Genomic DNA, 15471 nt, shown 5'->3' on the forward strand with positions numbered 1-15471 from the left:
TCATATTTGAAATTTTTCGAGAAAAGTTTTTATTTGGATATTACTACTATTTTCATGTTCGAAGATCTGCTTTAGGATTTTTAATGCGGGTTGTTTAATGTCTCTGGCCTAGCATTTTATATACATGTTAAATGCTAGAACAAATCAACCTTACTCAATACTAAATAGGAAAGCACTGTGGAGAGTTATTATTAATTTTTTAAGGTTTATTTACTTATTTGAAAGTCAGAGTTACAGAGAGAGAGAGAGAGAGAGAGCGCTTCCTTCTGCTGGTTCACTCCCCAAGTGGCTGCAATAGCCAGGGCTGAGCCAGGCTGAAGACAGGAGCCAGGAACTTCATAGGGGTCTCTCATGTAGCTGGCAGACGCCCAGGCACTTGGGTCATCTTCTGCTGCTCTTCCCAGGGCATTAGCAGGGAGCTGGATTGGAAGTGGAGCAGCCAGAACATAAACCAGTGCCCACATGGGTTACCAGCATCTCAGGCAGCAGCTATACCCGCTAAGCCATGATGCTGTCCCCAAGAGTTCTTATTTATAAAATATTTGTAAACATTATCATTTTTCTTTCTCAGGTTCCCCTTTGAAGCTTCATCCCTTCTCACATTGCTGTTCAGTTGAAGTGTGGAGCAGTCAGAATCAGGTTCACATGGGGCCCTCACGTGGTGGACATGTGAGTGCCCATGGCACCAACATGAGACTTCCTGAGGAATTTGCTCAAAATTTGGAAGACGCATTTCAAGCCCCGTTCTATGAGCCTAGGACACCTTAGCTATGTGATGCCTGGGGAAGGGAATAAAAGACTGAAGATGAGAGGAGACAGAGCCATCTCTCCAGAGATTGGACACTGTCCCACCAGCATCCACTGCCCACCCCAGCTCATTGTGTGTACGCTTACTGCGTCCCTCTGGATGCTGAGCAGGCCAGGGAGCAGGAGGACAACTCACCAGTAGTTTTGTGGAGGCTTTCTGGAAAACCTTGACCTTCAAGCTTGAATAAGTGTTTCACAACTCCCTCTCAAAATGCACTGTTATTCTAAGAACTAGGGTTACAAGCCTGGGAAATGAATGCTTCTGCTCACATGACAATCTTACGCGAGATAATTAATCTTCATTAATTTCAGGGAGTTTTCAGACGTGGAAGATGACAAGATTATTTCTGAACTTTGAGCAGTGTCGCTGGTCTGGGATTAGATTTGGTCACGGTTGAAAGGCACAGTGCGTTCCCACCTGTTTTAGTTCTCAGCTCCCAGGGTACGCATATCATTGAGGTCCTCTCTTTGTGTAGCACAGTAGGAGATTCAATTTCTTTGCAAATATTCCCTTTCATTGCATACTAAATAGTTGCTCTGCTCAGAAATAAGTGTGAGTGAGTGGTTAAGGGGTATATTAGTTACTTAAATAAATTATGTGATTTTCCCCCGAGACAGTCTTTCCTTTTTTTTTTTTTTTTTTTTTTTTTTCTTTCCACTTTCCTGGATAGAAGAACACATTGGGTAGTGTTAACTCACCTGAATGATCATATAGACCTGCGCTCTTCCTGGACAGCATTTATACTTCCTATAATTAAAGGGCTGGTGGGGAGGAGAGGAAGTTTGTTTGACTGGACGTTTACATTGGAAAATGTTCATAATATGAGTGGGCCTGTGTCAGAATTCACCTTCTATTCTTTTGAAAAATGTTTGACAATGGGACTGCAGGATGACTGGTGCCACCTTGTGGAATGCTCCGGTAAGACTTCAGGTCGTTCATGGTCGGTGATCAGAACTGGAAAGCAGCTTGGTGGGCTTCTTCATTTGACTCTTGGCCAATCCCAGGTTAACTCAGGCACATGAGAGAATCTCTGATGCTTTAGAAGACTTCAGAGAGGGATACTTGCTAGTCATTAGCAGGAATTCATGCCAGAGCTTAATAATAAAAACGATGACAACAAAATTAGCCAGTGCTTAGTAAGGGCTTCACATGTCCTAGGCACTTTCTCAGTGCTTTATTTGGGATAATTCTTTGTGACTACTTTCTGTTGTAGCTGCCTGAGTTACCTCTGCTTTACCAATGAAGAGACTTAGATGGAGAAATAAGGAAGTTGTCCAAGATGCCTCAGTGAGTAAAGTGCAAAGTTTTCCAGCTGCTCAAACTTCTGAGTTGGGATTTGAACCAGGGCAGTCAGAATCCAAAGCCTGCACACATCAACCAGTTCCTGCTTCCTGAAATGCAAGTCCTGAGCATAAATACTTACTTAGTGTAAAATGACACACTGCTTTTCAGAATAAATCCCTGATTACTGGTACAGATGGACAGATCCTTGTGCCCATTCTCTGTTAGTAATATTTCTTAATAGAGTAACATTTAGTAAACAGGATGTTTAATGCTGAAAATTGTTATGCCAACCTAAGAAAGTTATAAAAATTTAAGAAACTCAATGCACATTATATAGGTTCAGTTGACTAAATAAAAATATGAGTCCAGACATGAAAGGAAAGAGGAAATTGATGTATTTCAAAAGCAGTGTGATGTGCATTCAGCAAAGAATATTTGGAATCAGATAGATATAATTATGATGTTATAACTATAAAAGGAAAGAATGCTGTATCAGAAGACTGAGGATAAATCAGTGGAAAACAAGTCCAAGAATATCAAGAATCACAATTAAGTCAATAATGCTGACTTTTATGTGTGGATGGTTTTATAATTTCTGAACTACGATACAGAAAAATGAGCGCAAGTTTATTATAAAAGAAAACAATAGCATATTACTGTAAGGAAGAACCAATTATTACAACAACATGAATTAAACTATTTTAAAGAACTTACTTTCGCAGAGAAGATTATTTATTTATTTATTTATTTATTGACAGGCAGAGTTAGTGCGAGAGAGAGAGAGACAGAGAGAAAGGTCTTCCTTCCGTTGGTTCACCCCTCCCTCAATGGCCTCTATGGCCAGCGCGCTACACTGATCCGAAGCCAGGAGCCAGGTGCTTCCTCCTGGTCTCCCATGCAGGTGCAGGGCCCAAGCACTTGGGCCATCCTCCACTGCCTTCCCGGGCCACAGCAGAGAGCTGGCCTGGAAGAGGAGCAACCGGGACAGAACCAGCGCCCCGACCAAGACTAGAACCCGTGATGCCGGCACTGCAGGTGGAGGATTAGTCTAGTGAGCCGCGACTCCGGCAGAAATGTTTTTGTAAAAAGGTACACACTTGAGTGGAATGACCCTGTATTGAGTAATCCTTCTTGTCTGCAGGGGATATATTCCAAAGCCCTCAGTGGAGGCCTGAAGGTGCAGTTAGTCCCACACTCTTTAAGGTTACCATGTTGCTCCTCTGTATACAATTTATTGATTGATTGATATTCTGCTTAATATTTTTGAACCAGAGGTGGCTGAAATTGCAGGAAGCAAAGCCACAGGTCAGGAGAGACTATGACAAGACTGCAGATGTCATTCTAAGCCTAGCAGGGAGTCTCTATGAGTGTGGGAGCTCCATCAGTCCACTCTATTAGGCCCCAATGCTAGCCACAGCACGAGGCGCACTGAGAGCCATCAAGGGGGGTTACATCGCTCACAGCAAGCTTCTTAGCAGTACACCTCTTTCTCCTGGCTTGTAATTTTGGATCTTCCAAGTTTAAGTTGAAATTCCCCTTGCATGTTAGAGATGCAACTCTTTCCCCAAAGAAATCCCAGAAAAAATGGTGTAAGGGTGGTTGGTGTTCTGGCTCCTAGGTGTGGGACCAGTTTACAGGCATTCATTTTATAATTAAGCTTCATAGCACTCATTTGTGTATCATTTCTATATGCTCCAGACAATACAGAATGAAAATTAAATGAATGAAGGAGCTGAAAATAACTAATTACAAAACAATCCCTGTGCCACTGTGCTGCAAGCACTTGGAAATCTTAATCTCTTAGTGAGTGTCTTTGAATAATCCTCAAAAATTTTTCTTAGAAAATTGAGTCAGTGTGTTTTATTTCTTAAAGTTTGTATTAATATAAAGAGAACAGATTTCATGTATTCTATAGATAAAATTCCAAAATGATAACATACTTCCCTCTCACACACTCAATCCCCCTCCTTTCTTACTTTCTTATTTTTTTCCTTTAATTTTTGCAATAGCATACTTTCTTTCATTTTTTAAAGGATTTATTTATTTAGATGAGAGTCAGAGTTACAGACAGAGAGAGTAGAGACAGAGAGAAAGATCTTCCATCTGCTGGTTTACTCCCCAAATGGCTGCAACGGCCTGGCCTGGACCCATCCAAAGCCAGGAGCCAGGAGCTTTTTCCGGGTTTCCCACATAGGTGCAGGGGCCCCAGCACTTGGGCCATCTTCTACTGCTTTCCTAGGCCTTCAGCAAGGAACTGGATCAGAAGCAAAGCAGCTGGGACTAGAACTGGTGCCCATATGGGATGCCGACGCCACAAGGGGGATGCTTAACCTACTGTGCCACAATTCCGGTCCTGCAATAACATACTTTGTTTCTTTAAAGATTTTTTTTTTATTTACTTGAAAGGCAGAGTTACAGAGAGGCAGAGAGAGAGCAAGCGAGAGCAAGCGAGTGAGAGCTCTTCCATTCGCTGGTTTACTCCCCAAATGGCCGCAACAGCTGGAGCTGAGCCAGGAGCTTCCTCTGGGTCTCCCACACAGGTGCAGGGGCACAAGGACTTGGGCCATCTTCTACTGCTTTCCCAGGCCACAGTAGAGAGCTGGATCGGAAGTGGAGCAGCCAGGACTTGAATGGGTACCCATATGGGACGCCAGCACTGCAGGTGGCAGCTTTACCTGCTACACCATAGTGCTGTTCCCAATAACTTACTTTCAATTTGCTTTATAATCACAAGTTTAAAGCACCACAAACCATAATGCTTAACAAGTAGAAAGCAGAAAGACCCTGTTCCACAGGAATATAGATAAGAGCTGTAATAATTGAATGATAAGGTGTGAATTTCATTTGTATACATCTCTTTTGGCATTCCATATTAAGTGCCACACATCAGAGAAAACATGATATTTGTCTTTTTGGGACTGGCTTATTTCACTAAGTAATAATTGTCTCCAGCTGCATTCATTTCTGTTATTTTTTATGGCTGAGTAGTATTCCATCAGGTATATATGCCACATTTTCTTTATCCAATCACTAGTTGATGGAATCTGGGTTGATTCCATATCTTGGCTATTGTAAATTGAGCTGCTATAACATGGGGGTATAAATAAGTCTTTTATATGCTGATTACATTTATTTTGGGAAAATTCCCAAGAGTGGAATGGCTGGGTCATATGGTAAAACTAATTTCAGATTTCTAAGGAATCTCCATACTCTATTCCATAATGGTTTGTACTACCTTACATTCCCACAAACAGTTCATTAGGGTATGACCTCCCCACCCCCGGTATCCTAACTAGCATTTGTTATTTTTTGATTTCTGGATGATAGCCATTCCAACTAGGGTGAGGTGAAACCTCATTGCAAGAACTCTGATCTTAGCCAGACTTAACAGGACTGCTATGGTCCTGGGGTAGGGGGCAAGGGGACAGCCTTTAGCAGGTGCACTTCAAATGTGTGCTGCAGCACCAAAGAGATCCAGTACCATTTTATCAATTTGGTATAAAATTATACTCTGTAAAGAAGACATTATTGCCATTTTCAAGGGGAAAAGAAGTTTGTCTAAGGAAATGCTATCCATTATTTGAAAACTTTAGGTAGGAATCAGAACATCTCACGGCAGCGTGTCCATAGTGGGATATTTATAGAAGTCACTCATTACAACTTCCACAATGACTAGTTAGTTTTCCTAATGATAATAAATACATCACATGTCAAGTTTCCTTTACTCCAACACCAATGCTTCTATCTTTAACATGCTTACCCACACCCTGTTTTTTAAATTTTTTTTTGTCTGTTTCTAAACTTTGCAGGAGCTCTCTCCTTGCTTTGTGGGCAGCCACACCTGGCAAAGTCTCCTACTCTTCTGTTTCCTCAGAAGATTTTCTCTCCTGCAGGATGTTTGGAAATTGTCTTCAGCCTAATGTGTGTCACCTGCCATGGGGATTTTAGTCTGAGTTATGCCACAGGCTAAACGTTTGACCTTGCTAGACAATTAACTACTGCAGACTTGGTTTTCCTCCCCTGAATATGGCCACGCTGAGTAGCCCGATGCTCTCATCCCTATGATTTAATGATGCTGGCATTCCAGTTCTACACAGATGCCCTTGCATGCATGTCCTCCGAGTAAAGACATTTTTCTTCTGATCCTAATTTACTTTTCTCCTTCACTTCCTTCATACTGTATTTATTGATTATAGGATTCTATAGACTCCCTTACGCCTGCTGAAAGCTGAAATGAGTTGCCACTGAATTTATCTCAAAGCCTGAATATCAGACTTCTGAATCAACTTAAATTCACTATTCTTCCCCGATATACTCCCACTGCCCATGACTCAAGTGCTTCAAGCACATTTATCAGCATTTTAGTTACATCTAAGTAGTTAAAGATCAAGTTTATCATTGAAAGGGACTGCAATCTATTTTAAATGCATGTATATGTACTTCTAGACAGGAATAGAGGACTTTGACAGCTTGCTATCCTCCTAAGGAAAACAATTTTCATGTCTGTGGCTAAACTTTCCCCATGAGGGAAGTATTTTTAAATCTGGTTCTTATAATAAAGAGATCTTTATAGTATGCTTCCTCCTCCTGTGTTTTTGTGAAATATTGATGATACGCAGTTTTACTTCTCAGTCTTGCCCTCGGCCTTGGGGGAATCTGTATGTTTTTGTTTCCATACTTTGATTGTTTCCATATTGATTTATCATCAACAATTGCTTTTCTAATTGACATTGGTGACCAAATTGTATGTGCAGTTTTTTTTTTTTTTACAAAAAATACTTTCCAAGTTGAATCCATGACGTTCAAAGGGATAAGTTTTCAACTTTGTGAGAGAACCCATGCATGATTATCAGCTTGAATGCTTCCTCCACAGGCTGCCAATAAATAGAAACTCAGTGTATTTTTAGCATAACCCAATTATTTTTGCTAGTCACAAATTTTCATGGGCTTTGGGGCCATGCTTTGATTTTGTCCCCAGTGAGCTGTTTTACAGGTTTATTTATTTATTTGTTTGGCTGGGTTTCAAAAAATTAGGTATTGTAAAATTTAATTGAAAATAAATGTGTGCTTTCAAAGTAAAATGCTGAAATTTAAATACAGTTTTATTTGAAAACACATGGATCCCTAAATGTTTGCAATATTTTACATTCCAGCTAAAATCACTGAGGAAAATGGGTTGAATGTAGCTCATTAGCTACTGAAGTCAGTTACCATTTGTGCTTTTATCAGTGAGAGTCCTAAGATATCCAGGGAAAACAATGAACATTTTTCCATGGTAAGAGTATTGCCTTGGAGTATTCACTGCACTCAGTAGATGGATCAAATCAATGATGTTATTGTGAATGAATAGTCACATGTCCTGGGTGAGCTGCCACATGTGTTCCTCCCAACATGCATGGTCACAGACTTCTACCATACTTTTGCTGTGATGCCATCCATTTTGTTCTTGTTTCAAAATATCATCATTTTTCCATAGAAGTTACAGTCCTTTCACCCATAGAGGCCATTATTTTTTTTTCTGTGTGTGCCCATAATGTCTTTTACAGCAAAAGGGTCCTTAATCATGCTCTTTGTTTCATTTTTGTGCCACTGGAGTCTCCATGAAACCAGAACAAGCCCTTCTTTGGCCTTCAGGATCTTGATCCTCTTGAAAAATACAGAGCTGTGATTTTTCAGGGTGGTCTTGAATTTGGGTTTGTTTGATGTTTCTTCGTGATTGGATTCAGACTCTGTATTTTTTTTTTTTTTTTTTGGCTGCAAGATCATGGCAGTGACCCTGAGTTCTCCACGGCATCCCATCAGGTGATGTGTGGCATCAATTTGTCATGGCATGGGTGACGTTAGCTTTGATCAGCAGTGTTTGCTGAGTTTCTTTAGTATAGAGTTACAATTTCCCTCTTTACAATTAATGAATATTTCATGGGCAGAGATTTTGAGCCTATGTAAATATCCTATGTTTCATCCAAATTTCATCCACTAGTTTTTGAATCCACTTTTGTTTCTTGCTTCAATTATCATTTAAATTCTTGCCAAATGGAGATTTCTAATTCTGCCATTCCCTCTACATTTACGAGTTAGATTTCTACAGTAAGGAAAATCTTGCTCATTTCCCCATTTATTCACTCATTTACTTGTATCACTGTGGGTTCCTATTTTATTCAATGATAAATAATTACCCACTACCACTATTCATTTAGTGATCAAATTGTCTCTGTTTGGGCTACAGGAATGCTCCATCAGGCTGGCCTCTTCAACACTCTATCATTCCTTGAGCACTTCTCTATTTTCTTGTGTAACAAGATGTTCTGGGATCATGTAGTACTTCATGCCACAGGGTCTATTCAAACATGTCGTTGAGAAGTCTTGTCTGTTGGTATTTAGAAGTCAAGATCTGGATACTTGGTGTGCTGATACTGCTGGGGTTCTGATACTCCCAGATCCTCTCAGGGGAGACAGCTAGGAAATATATCTTGGCATGAATGCACATTTGTATTTTAAAACACACACACACTTTTACTTCTAACTTCATTTCTTATCTATTATCTATCAGTAGTCATTAGTAATCTGAAAACCATCAAATGACATTGATACAATAAATTCTAATCAAACAGCATAGCCCTTATTCTAGCTTTCCTCCTTTCCAAATTTGTTTTCTGGCAGAGAGACACACAACTCCAACTCATTTTAATGCAGTGATTTTGGGGCTCAGTTTACCTCTATGTGTGTAGCAGCCTTCTAAGTCCTTTTCTTACTCTATATCCCATTCATCCCATTTATCAGATGCCCATGATAAATTCTCACTAAAATATCAGTTAAATAATTGTCCTTTAGTAAAAATAGTTTCCTGATGTTGGCTCACTTCCTCCTTACTGTCTGTCTGTCTGTCTTCCTCTTCATACTCACCCACATGCCATACCCACACACACAACCATGACAATTTTGTGGGTAGAGGGGCACCAACTGTTTTACTCCATAGATGAGATATATCACACACTGATCTGATACAATTAAGTGGACTATATTTTCTTCAGTTGGTGAACAAGTTCACAGTGATAGAAATGACTGTTTTCCATTGCCCTCACTATGTGATTCCTCTTCGAATAATGGTGGTATTTAAGTATAAGCCCATTCTTCCTTATTAAGAATCACCTACATGATTACCTGCAATGCAGTTTTTGCTACTCAGTTCGGTAATGGGCTTTATAACTTTTGAAAAATGCCTTTAAAGCTACTGGCTCTTCACAAAAGCAATTTCCATTTTTTTATAAAAATAGCTGAAAGCACAAGAGATTCGCATGATGCAAAGAAGATAAGAATCATATCAACCAATAATATAAAGGTTTGCATGGTATTTGCATCACACAAATGCTATTATGCAAATGCCTAAGCCAAACCTTTACATTAACAGAAAACATTGTCCACATATTTGCTAAAAAATGTATTGAGTGGCACAAAGTTGTTAGACAGCACAGGGCCTTGTCATATTGTCACCAAAATCTGAGGTGCATCTGTGTAAGGCATTTGCATGCCAGCTATGACTTACTATTTCTCTGTGATAGAGTTGTTCAGTGGCTGCGTTGCTGTATTCTGTGTGCCAGGATTTGCATTTACATTACAGGCCACAGTGTGAAGTATGTTTCTTATTAGTGAAGGATCTAGCTATATTCTGCCTTGTGGTGTGGGTGGTATCATGATTATGAGAACGTTTAAACTCTGATACTAACTGGACATATTTATGATCCCTTCTTCTTTTGTGTTTACACCTCAAGATTCTCATGAAATTGATGACCCATCGAGAGAGGGCATCCTAAATACCATAGGAACACAATTAATGAGAGAAGCATGGTGGATGGCTGGGTCCTTAACGGCTGTGCTCTTATGCCAAGGGGCCTCTGTCTCTGCTCCTGGTCACAGAGTTGCTTTTCTTTCCCACATTCTAGCAGTTAGAAAGTGGAGATTTCGTCCCTAATGCTTCATCTCATTAATTCAACAAGTGTAGTAGACCACTGGTCTGTTTGGACTGAACTTTCAGACAAATAGCACGCACCCCCAAGTCTGTTTTCTTTGGAACAAATCCGAGTCTCTTGTTCTGCATGGTTGTGTCCAGCCTGTCACTTAACCAGTGCATTACCACAACTAACTTTCCAGAGTCTGTATGTTGGTGCAGAAGCATTGCTCTTTTCCAGCAGTTATGGTAACAAATAGACGCTTAACAGTTTTCTCAAATTTCAGGATTCACAAAGCTTTCCTGTCACATCACTTGTTAAGAAGTGTCCAACATTGTATCACTCTCTCCACTTTTATAATTCCAACACTGTTTGGTGCTGGAGGGTAACACTGGAATTGTTGACAAATTGTGATGCTGTCTTCTAGGTAGTGTGTGAGCATTCTGCCTCCATTCCTCCCTCTCTCATTCCCTTCCTCCTTGTTCCCTTTTCTTTTGTTTTATAAGCCTCTTGGTCTCAAGCCTCTGGTTTTATATTTCACAGAATCTTTTATTATCAATTCCCCAGTCTCATTCTCTCAAGACAATATTTCCTTTATTCATAATCTCTCCTGAGTATATATATTTTGATTGAGAGTCCTGCATGTGCTCCTATGTTAGGTCAGTACTTTCATCTCTGCTTTTGGCTAGTGCTCACCATGACTTCTGTTTTCATGTCCATATTTAATTACAGCACTGGTTAGGTGGGTTCTAATGAAAGTCAGAGACAAAAATCGACTTTGAAAGCCTTTAGCTGTGTCTCTGTGTCCTTAAAACCAGAGGATAAGGGTACTTATTACACTGGCTTATTGTATGTATTTTTACAAGATTTATTTAGTTATTTGAAAGGCAGAGTTACAGAGAGAGAGAGAGAATTGGGGGAGTGGGGAGAGATCTATGTCCACTGGTTCACTCCCCAATTGGCCACAATGGCTGAAGCTGCACCAGTCCAAAGCCAGAAGCCAGGAGCTTCTTCAGGGTCTCCCACGTGGATGCAGGGGCCCAAGGACTTGGGCCATCTTCCCCTGCTTTCCCAGGCCATAACAGAGAGCTGGATGGGAAGTGGAACAGTCAGGACTTGAACCAGCACCCAAATGGGATGCTGGTGGTACAGGTGGCAGCTTTACCTGCTACGCCACAGTGCCAACCCTCTGGACCATCTTCTGCTGCTTTCCCAGGCACATTAGCAGGGAGCTGAAAGGGTAATGCAGTATACAGGACATGAATGGATGGCCATATGGGATGCCGGCATCACAGGTGGCAACTTTACCCACTGCACCACAGCGCCAGCTGTATACATCAAGAGAAATGCATTGTAAAACTCATCCCAAATTAGGAACACAGTAAGAAATGACTAAATGTTAGAATATAGACTCTGTGGGGCCTGCGCTATGGCGCAGCGGGTTAACGCCCTGGCCTGTAGCGCCTGCATCCCATATGGGCGCCAGTTATAGTCCCGGCTGCTCCTCTTCCGATCCAGCTCTGTTATGGCCTCGGAGAGCAGTAGAAGATGGCCCAAGTTCTTGAGGCCCTGCACCCACGTGGGAGACCTTGAAGAAGCTCCTGACTCCTGGCTTCAGATCGGCACAGCTTTGGGCGTTACGGCCATCTGGGGAGTGAACAATCGGATGGAAGACTTCTCACTCTGTCTCTCTGCCTCTCCTCTTTCTGTGTAACTCTGACTTTCAAATAAATAAATAAATCTTTTTAAAAAAAGAATATAGACTCCACAAGGGCCGGGGTCTTTGCCCATTATGATCACAAACACCTAATACAATCTCTGGCATACAATATTAAGGGCTCAATAAATGCTTATCAACTGTCATTATCATTTTACTGCTGTAACCCTCCCCTCAATGCTCCAAAAATTAAAAAAAAAAAAAAAGATATGCCTACAAAGCACATAATAAAGGGTTGGCTGTGTAGTACTTGATTTAGCTGGAAACATATTGATAGAGGTTTGTCCTGAGGCAAATGGTTGATCAAGTACAATGTTCTCCAGCAGGCATCTTCACACTGGCTAAGGGTCTCTTGTTTTGTCTCCCTCAGGCATCCTGTTTTCCCTGGTGGTGGTGCTGTATGTCATCTGGGTCCAGGCCGTGGCTGACATGGAAAGCTACAAAACCCTGAAAATGCAAGATTGCTTGTCGTTCAGCCCTTCGGTTCTGTATGGCTGGTCATTTTTTCTGGCGCCGGCTGGGATCTTTTTCTCATTACTAGCGGGATTACTGTTTCTCATTGTTGGACGGCACATTCAGATCCATCACTAATCAAACTGTTGCCACCAGTATTTTCTTGGGAGATTTTAAAACACAGCATATTTTGTGGGTTTGTCTTTTCCACTTTTGTTTTCAATGATCCCAATATAGCATTAGTGGATGTACCTGTTAAGTTGCTATTTGAATGAATTGTTTTACTTGTGATTTTCTCTGATATGAAGGTTCTAACATCTCTCCAGACAGAGCGAGTTTCTATATTGTCCCAGTGCTGTCAGTGACCTGATCCTTCAAGGAGCAGATAGAAGGGTCTCCCTCTCATGGCACGTGGGGAATTTCATACAGGTTACAAAGACCTCATAACGGCATGATACCATCACCTGCAGCAAAACAAGATTTGGCTTAAAATCTTCTTGGCAATCTCTTATGCTTCTAATTGAAGAAACAAATCTTTGAAGAATGTAAGAATTGAAAACAAACATCATTAGAGAATTCATTCCCTTTCTTCTCCCCACACAATACATAGCCACATACACTTTCTCAGACTCCTGTGAGCAAAGGAATCATTATTTAAAAATAGACAGCACTTGGTCTGTTATCAGGGGTGCTCTCCATCAGTCAAATTGAGCCACAGCGACTTTGTCAGCTTTCTTATGAACAGTGGTTTGGTTAACTAATTTAGTTCACTTCATTGTGGATGGTTACATAAACCCTAAACTATATTTAAGTGTAAAACCTCTACACTAAATTATTCATAATGCACACTGGATTTTTATGAACTTAATGTAGGTTAATTGTATAATGTAATATGGTTTAAAATATGTAAAAACCAAGTACCTCAACTTTGTACATAATTCTATTTGATATTTTAAAATTCCCATTTAAAAATTATATTGCTAAGATGTTCAGTGTGTGAAAATTTATTGACGAAACGTGCTTTTAATATTCTCTAGCTATAAACTTTCAAAATACTTCCATATGAGGGTTATAATAGCCTTGCTTCATGAAAGACCATGAAATATTAACTTTCCCCAAGATTTTATAGGTTTCAGTTCCTCTGAACATTTGATTCCCTTAATTTTTGTCCCTCAATTTCTTCATCTTTACCATAGGTGCATTAACATTTACAGATCTGCAATTTCCTTTAACCTCCTGGAAGAAAAGATTTTGTGGGGAAAAGACATTCTTGATTATTCACTAGCATAGATGTTTTGCATATCAAAGATGTGCATTTGGCAGTAATGTTGATTGGAATCAAATCCATCTGAGGGGCCTAGGTTATATTTGCATTCTGGAAGCTTCCATCACAGAGGAGTTTGGTGCTAGAGAAGGAGCAGAGAAAGGGCCTGGCACCTGAGCTTTGTTGCAGATGACCTGTTTCAGCCTACAGCTGTTGTGAGAATGGCATGCGCAGGGAATGACTGCCTGGAAGAGTCTTGGGGACAGATGGACCATGGCTTCCCATTCGGCTGTTCCTGCAGTGCAGAAGTTGCTGAGTCTTCTCTGCATGTCTTGCACTTCCCATTAAGCCTCGGAAAAGCAAAGGTCTGCGGTACCTCCAGAACCAGGAGGGTGCTTGAGTAACAGGACTTGCTTGTAAACAATAACCTAAGGACAAGCTCCAGGGTTTTTCTCACGTTGTGTCAACAATACAAAGATTTTTGTGGTACTTTCCTCTGCCTTTTTCTGTTTCATTTTTATGTTGCTTCATTTAGCTCTCTGCTTTTGGCTTGATCATCAGAAAAATAATTATGGGTTCTGTTAGGCATATTGACTGCGATATTAAGTTATAGCACACCATTAAGTTTTCCAGATGAGGCTAGATGTATTTGATTAGCTCATGTCATCTGTAAATACAATTCTTCTTTGTAGAACTTTGGCATGGAACCTTTTTCTGGTATACTGGATGCCACTGAAATTTCAAATACAAACTGCCTTTAGTCAGGGTCTGAATGTGTATTCATTTCAGACGGTTACCCTCAATTTCAAGCACGTGTATGCGACTACCATATATTTAACATAAAGCAATTAGCTGAAGAGCTGATGTAAATGACATTTTTACACAGACACACTCTGAAAGTATTTTGTCATTGTAGTGCATCAATCATATTAATTTCTGAGGGGAAGGAAGGAAGGTGAGTTGTGTTTGTAATGTCAGTGTGTAAAATGTACTTAAAAATAACAGGCATACACAGCAGATTGTTGTAACAGCATTGTAGCTGATTTGGGACACTCTGTTTTCAAATGTCTGTGCTGTGTGAATTTCTCCATTGGGTGTATTGATTAATTTTCAGAGGGCTCCCAACAAAGTGTTAAAACCTTTTTAAAAGGCGTTGATTTTTGCAACATAAAATTTCGACTTAACAAACAAGAAGTCTCTCCAGTGACACTTCTAGAAAAGATAAATAAAGAGGGCAGTGAGTTATGCCCTTGGACTTTGATGAAAGCTGTGATCTTTTCTTATTGTATTTTTTTACTTGGTTGGGTTCATTCAGGCATCACATAGCACAGGCGTTGAAACTGCCTGGAGAAACTATACAAGTACAGAGAAGCTTATTCATGGTGTTCAATTTAGGAGTTGATTACCAAATTTTCTAAAAAGATATTATCAGGTGTGCTCCGAGTGGTCATTATAGTCACATTCATCACTAATCCATAAACTAATTGAATTTGAAAATTAAATTCATTAGAAAAGAATTTATTGGGCAGACATCAATATTTGATTATTTATTACTTGATCTATTGATCTTCTGATCACTAATATCTATGGGAGTGTGTGTGTGTATATGTGCATGATAGTGGGTGTGTATTAATGTAAGTTTTAGTACAAAGATAAATTGACTGGCATCAATCAATACACTTGAGTCAAGTAAATTTTTAAAAATCAGTTTCTCTCAGTGGACAGTAATATAGCAGGGCTTCCCTGGGTACCACTTTATTTTGTTCAACTCAAAGTGATTTTTTTCTGCTCAACACAGAATTTGATTTATATTTTCATGAAGTTAACCAAATTTGTCTTTTAGAGAGACTTAGAATGGCATAAGCATTCGGCAACTAGAGGATATAAGTAAAATTATCTGGACATGAGTCTGAAGGTGTGTAGAGTGTGCTAAAATACCAATATTGCTGAAATTACTTGGAAAAATTATACCAATGAGTAAAATCAAGACTGGAGTTGA

The 15471-nt window shown here is 40.0% G+C and overlaps 1 protein-coding gene across 3 annotated transcripts in view; it reads left to right on the forward strand.

Moving 5' to 3' along the window:
• Nucleotides 1-14697, forward strand: part of TMEM182 (transmembrane protein 182) — an 83162-nt gene extending 68465 nt beyond the window's left edge. For all 3 annotated transcript variants that reach the window (XM_062208799.1, XM_062208798.1, XM_062208800.1), the window contains one exon: nucleotides 12126-14697. In XM_062208799.1, the coding sequence (XP_062064783.1) occupies nucleotides 12126-12346 (221 nt within the window). In that variant the 3' untranslated portion in view covers nucleotides 12347-14697. The remainder of the gene's footprint in view (nucleotides 1-12125) is intronic.
• Nucleotides 14698-15471: the final 774 nt, after the last annotated feature.

Source organism: Lepus europaeus, chromosome 13, assembly GCF_033115175.1.
Source record: "Lepus europaeus isolate LE1 chromosome 13, mLepTim1.pri, whole genome shotgun sequence".
NCBI lineage: Eukaryota > Metazoa > Chordata > Mammalia > Lagomorpha > Leporidae > Lepus > Lepus europaeus.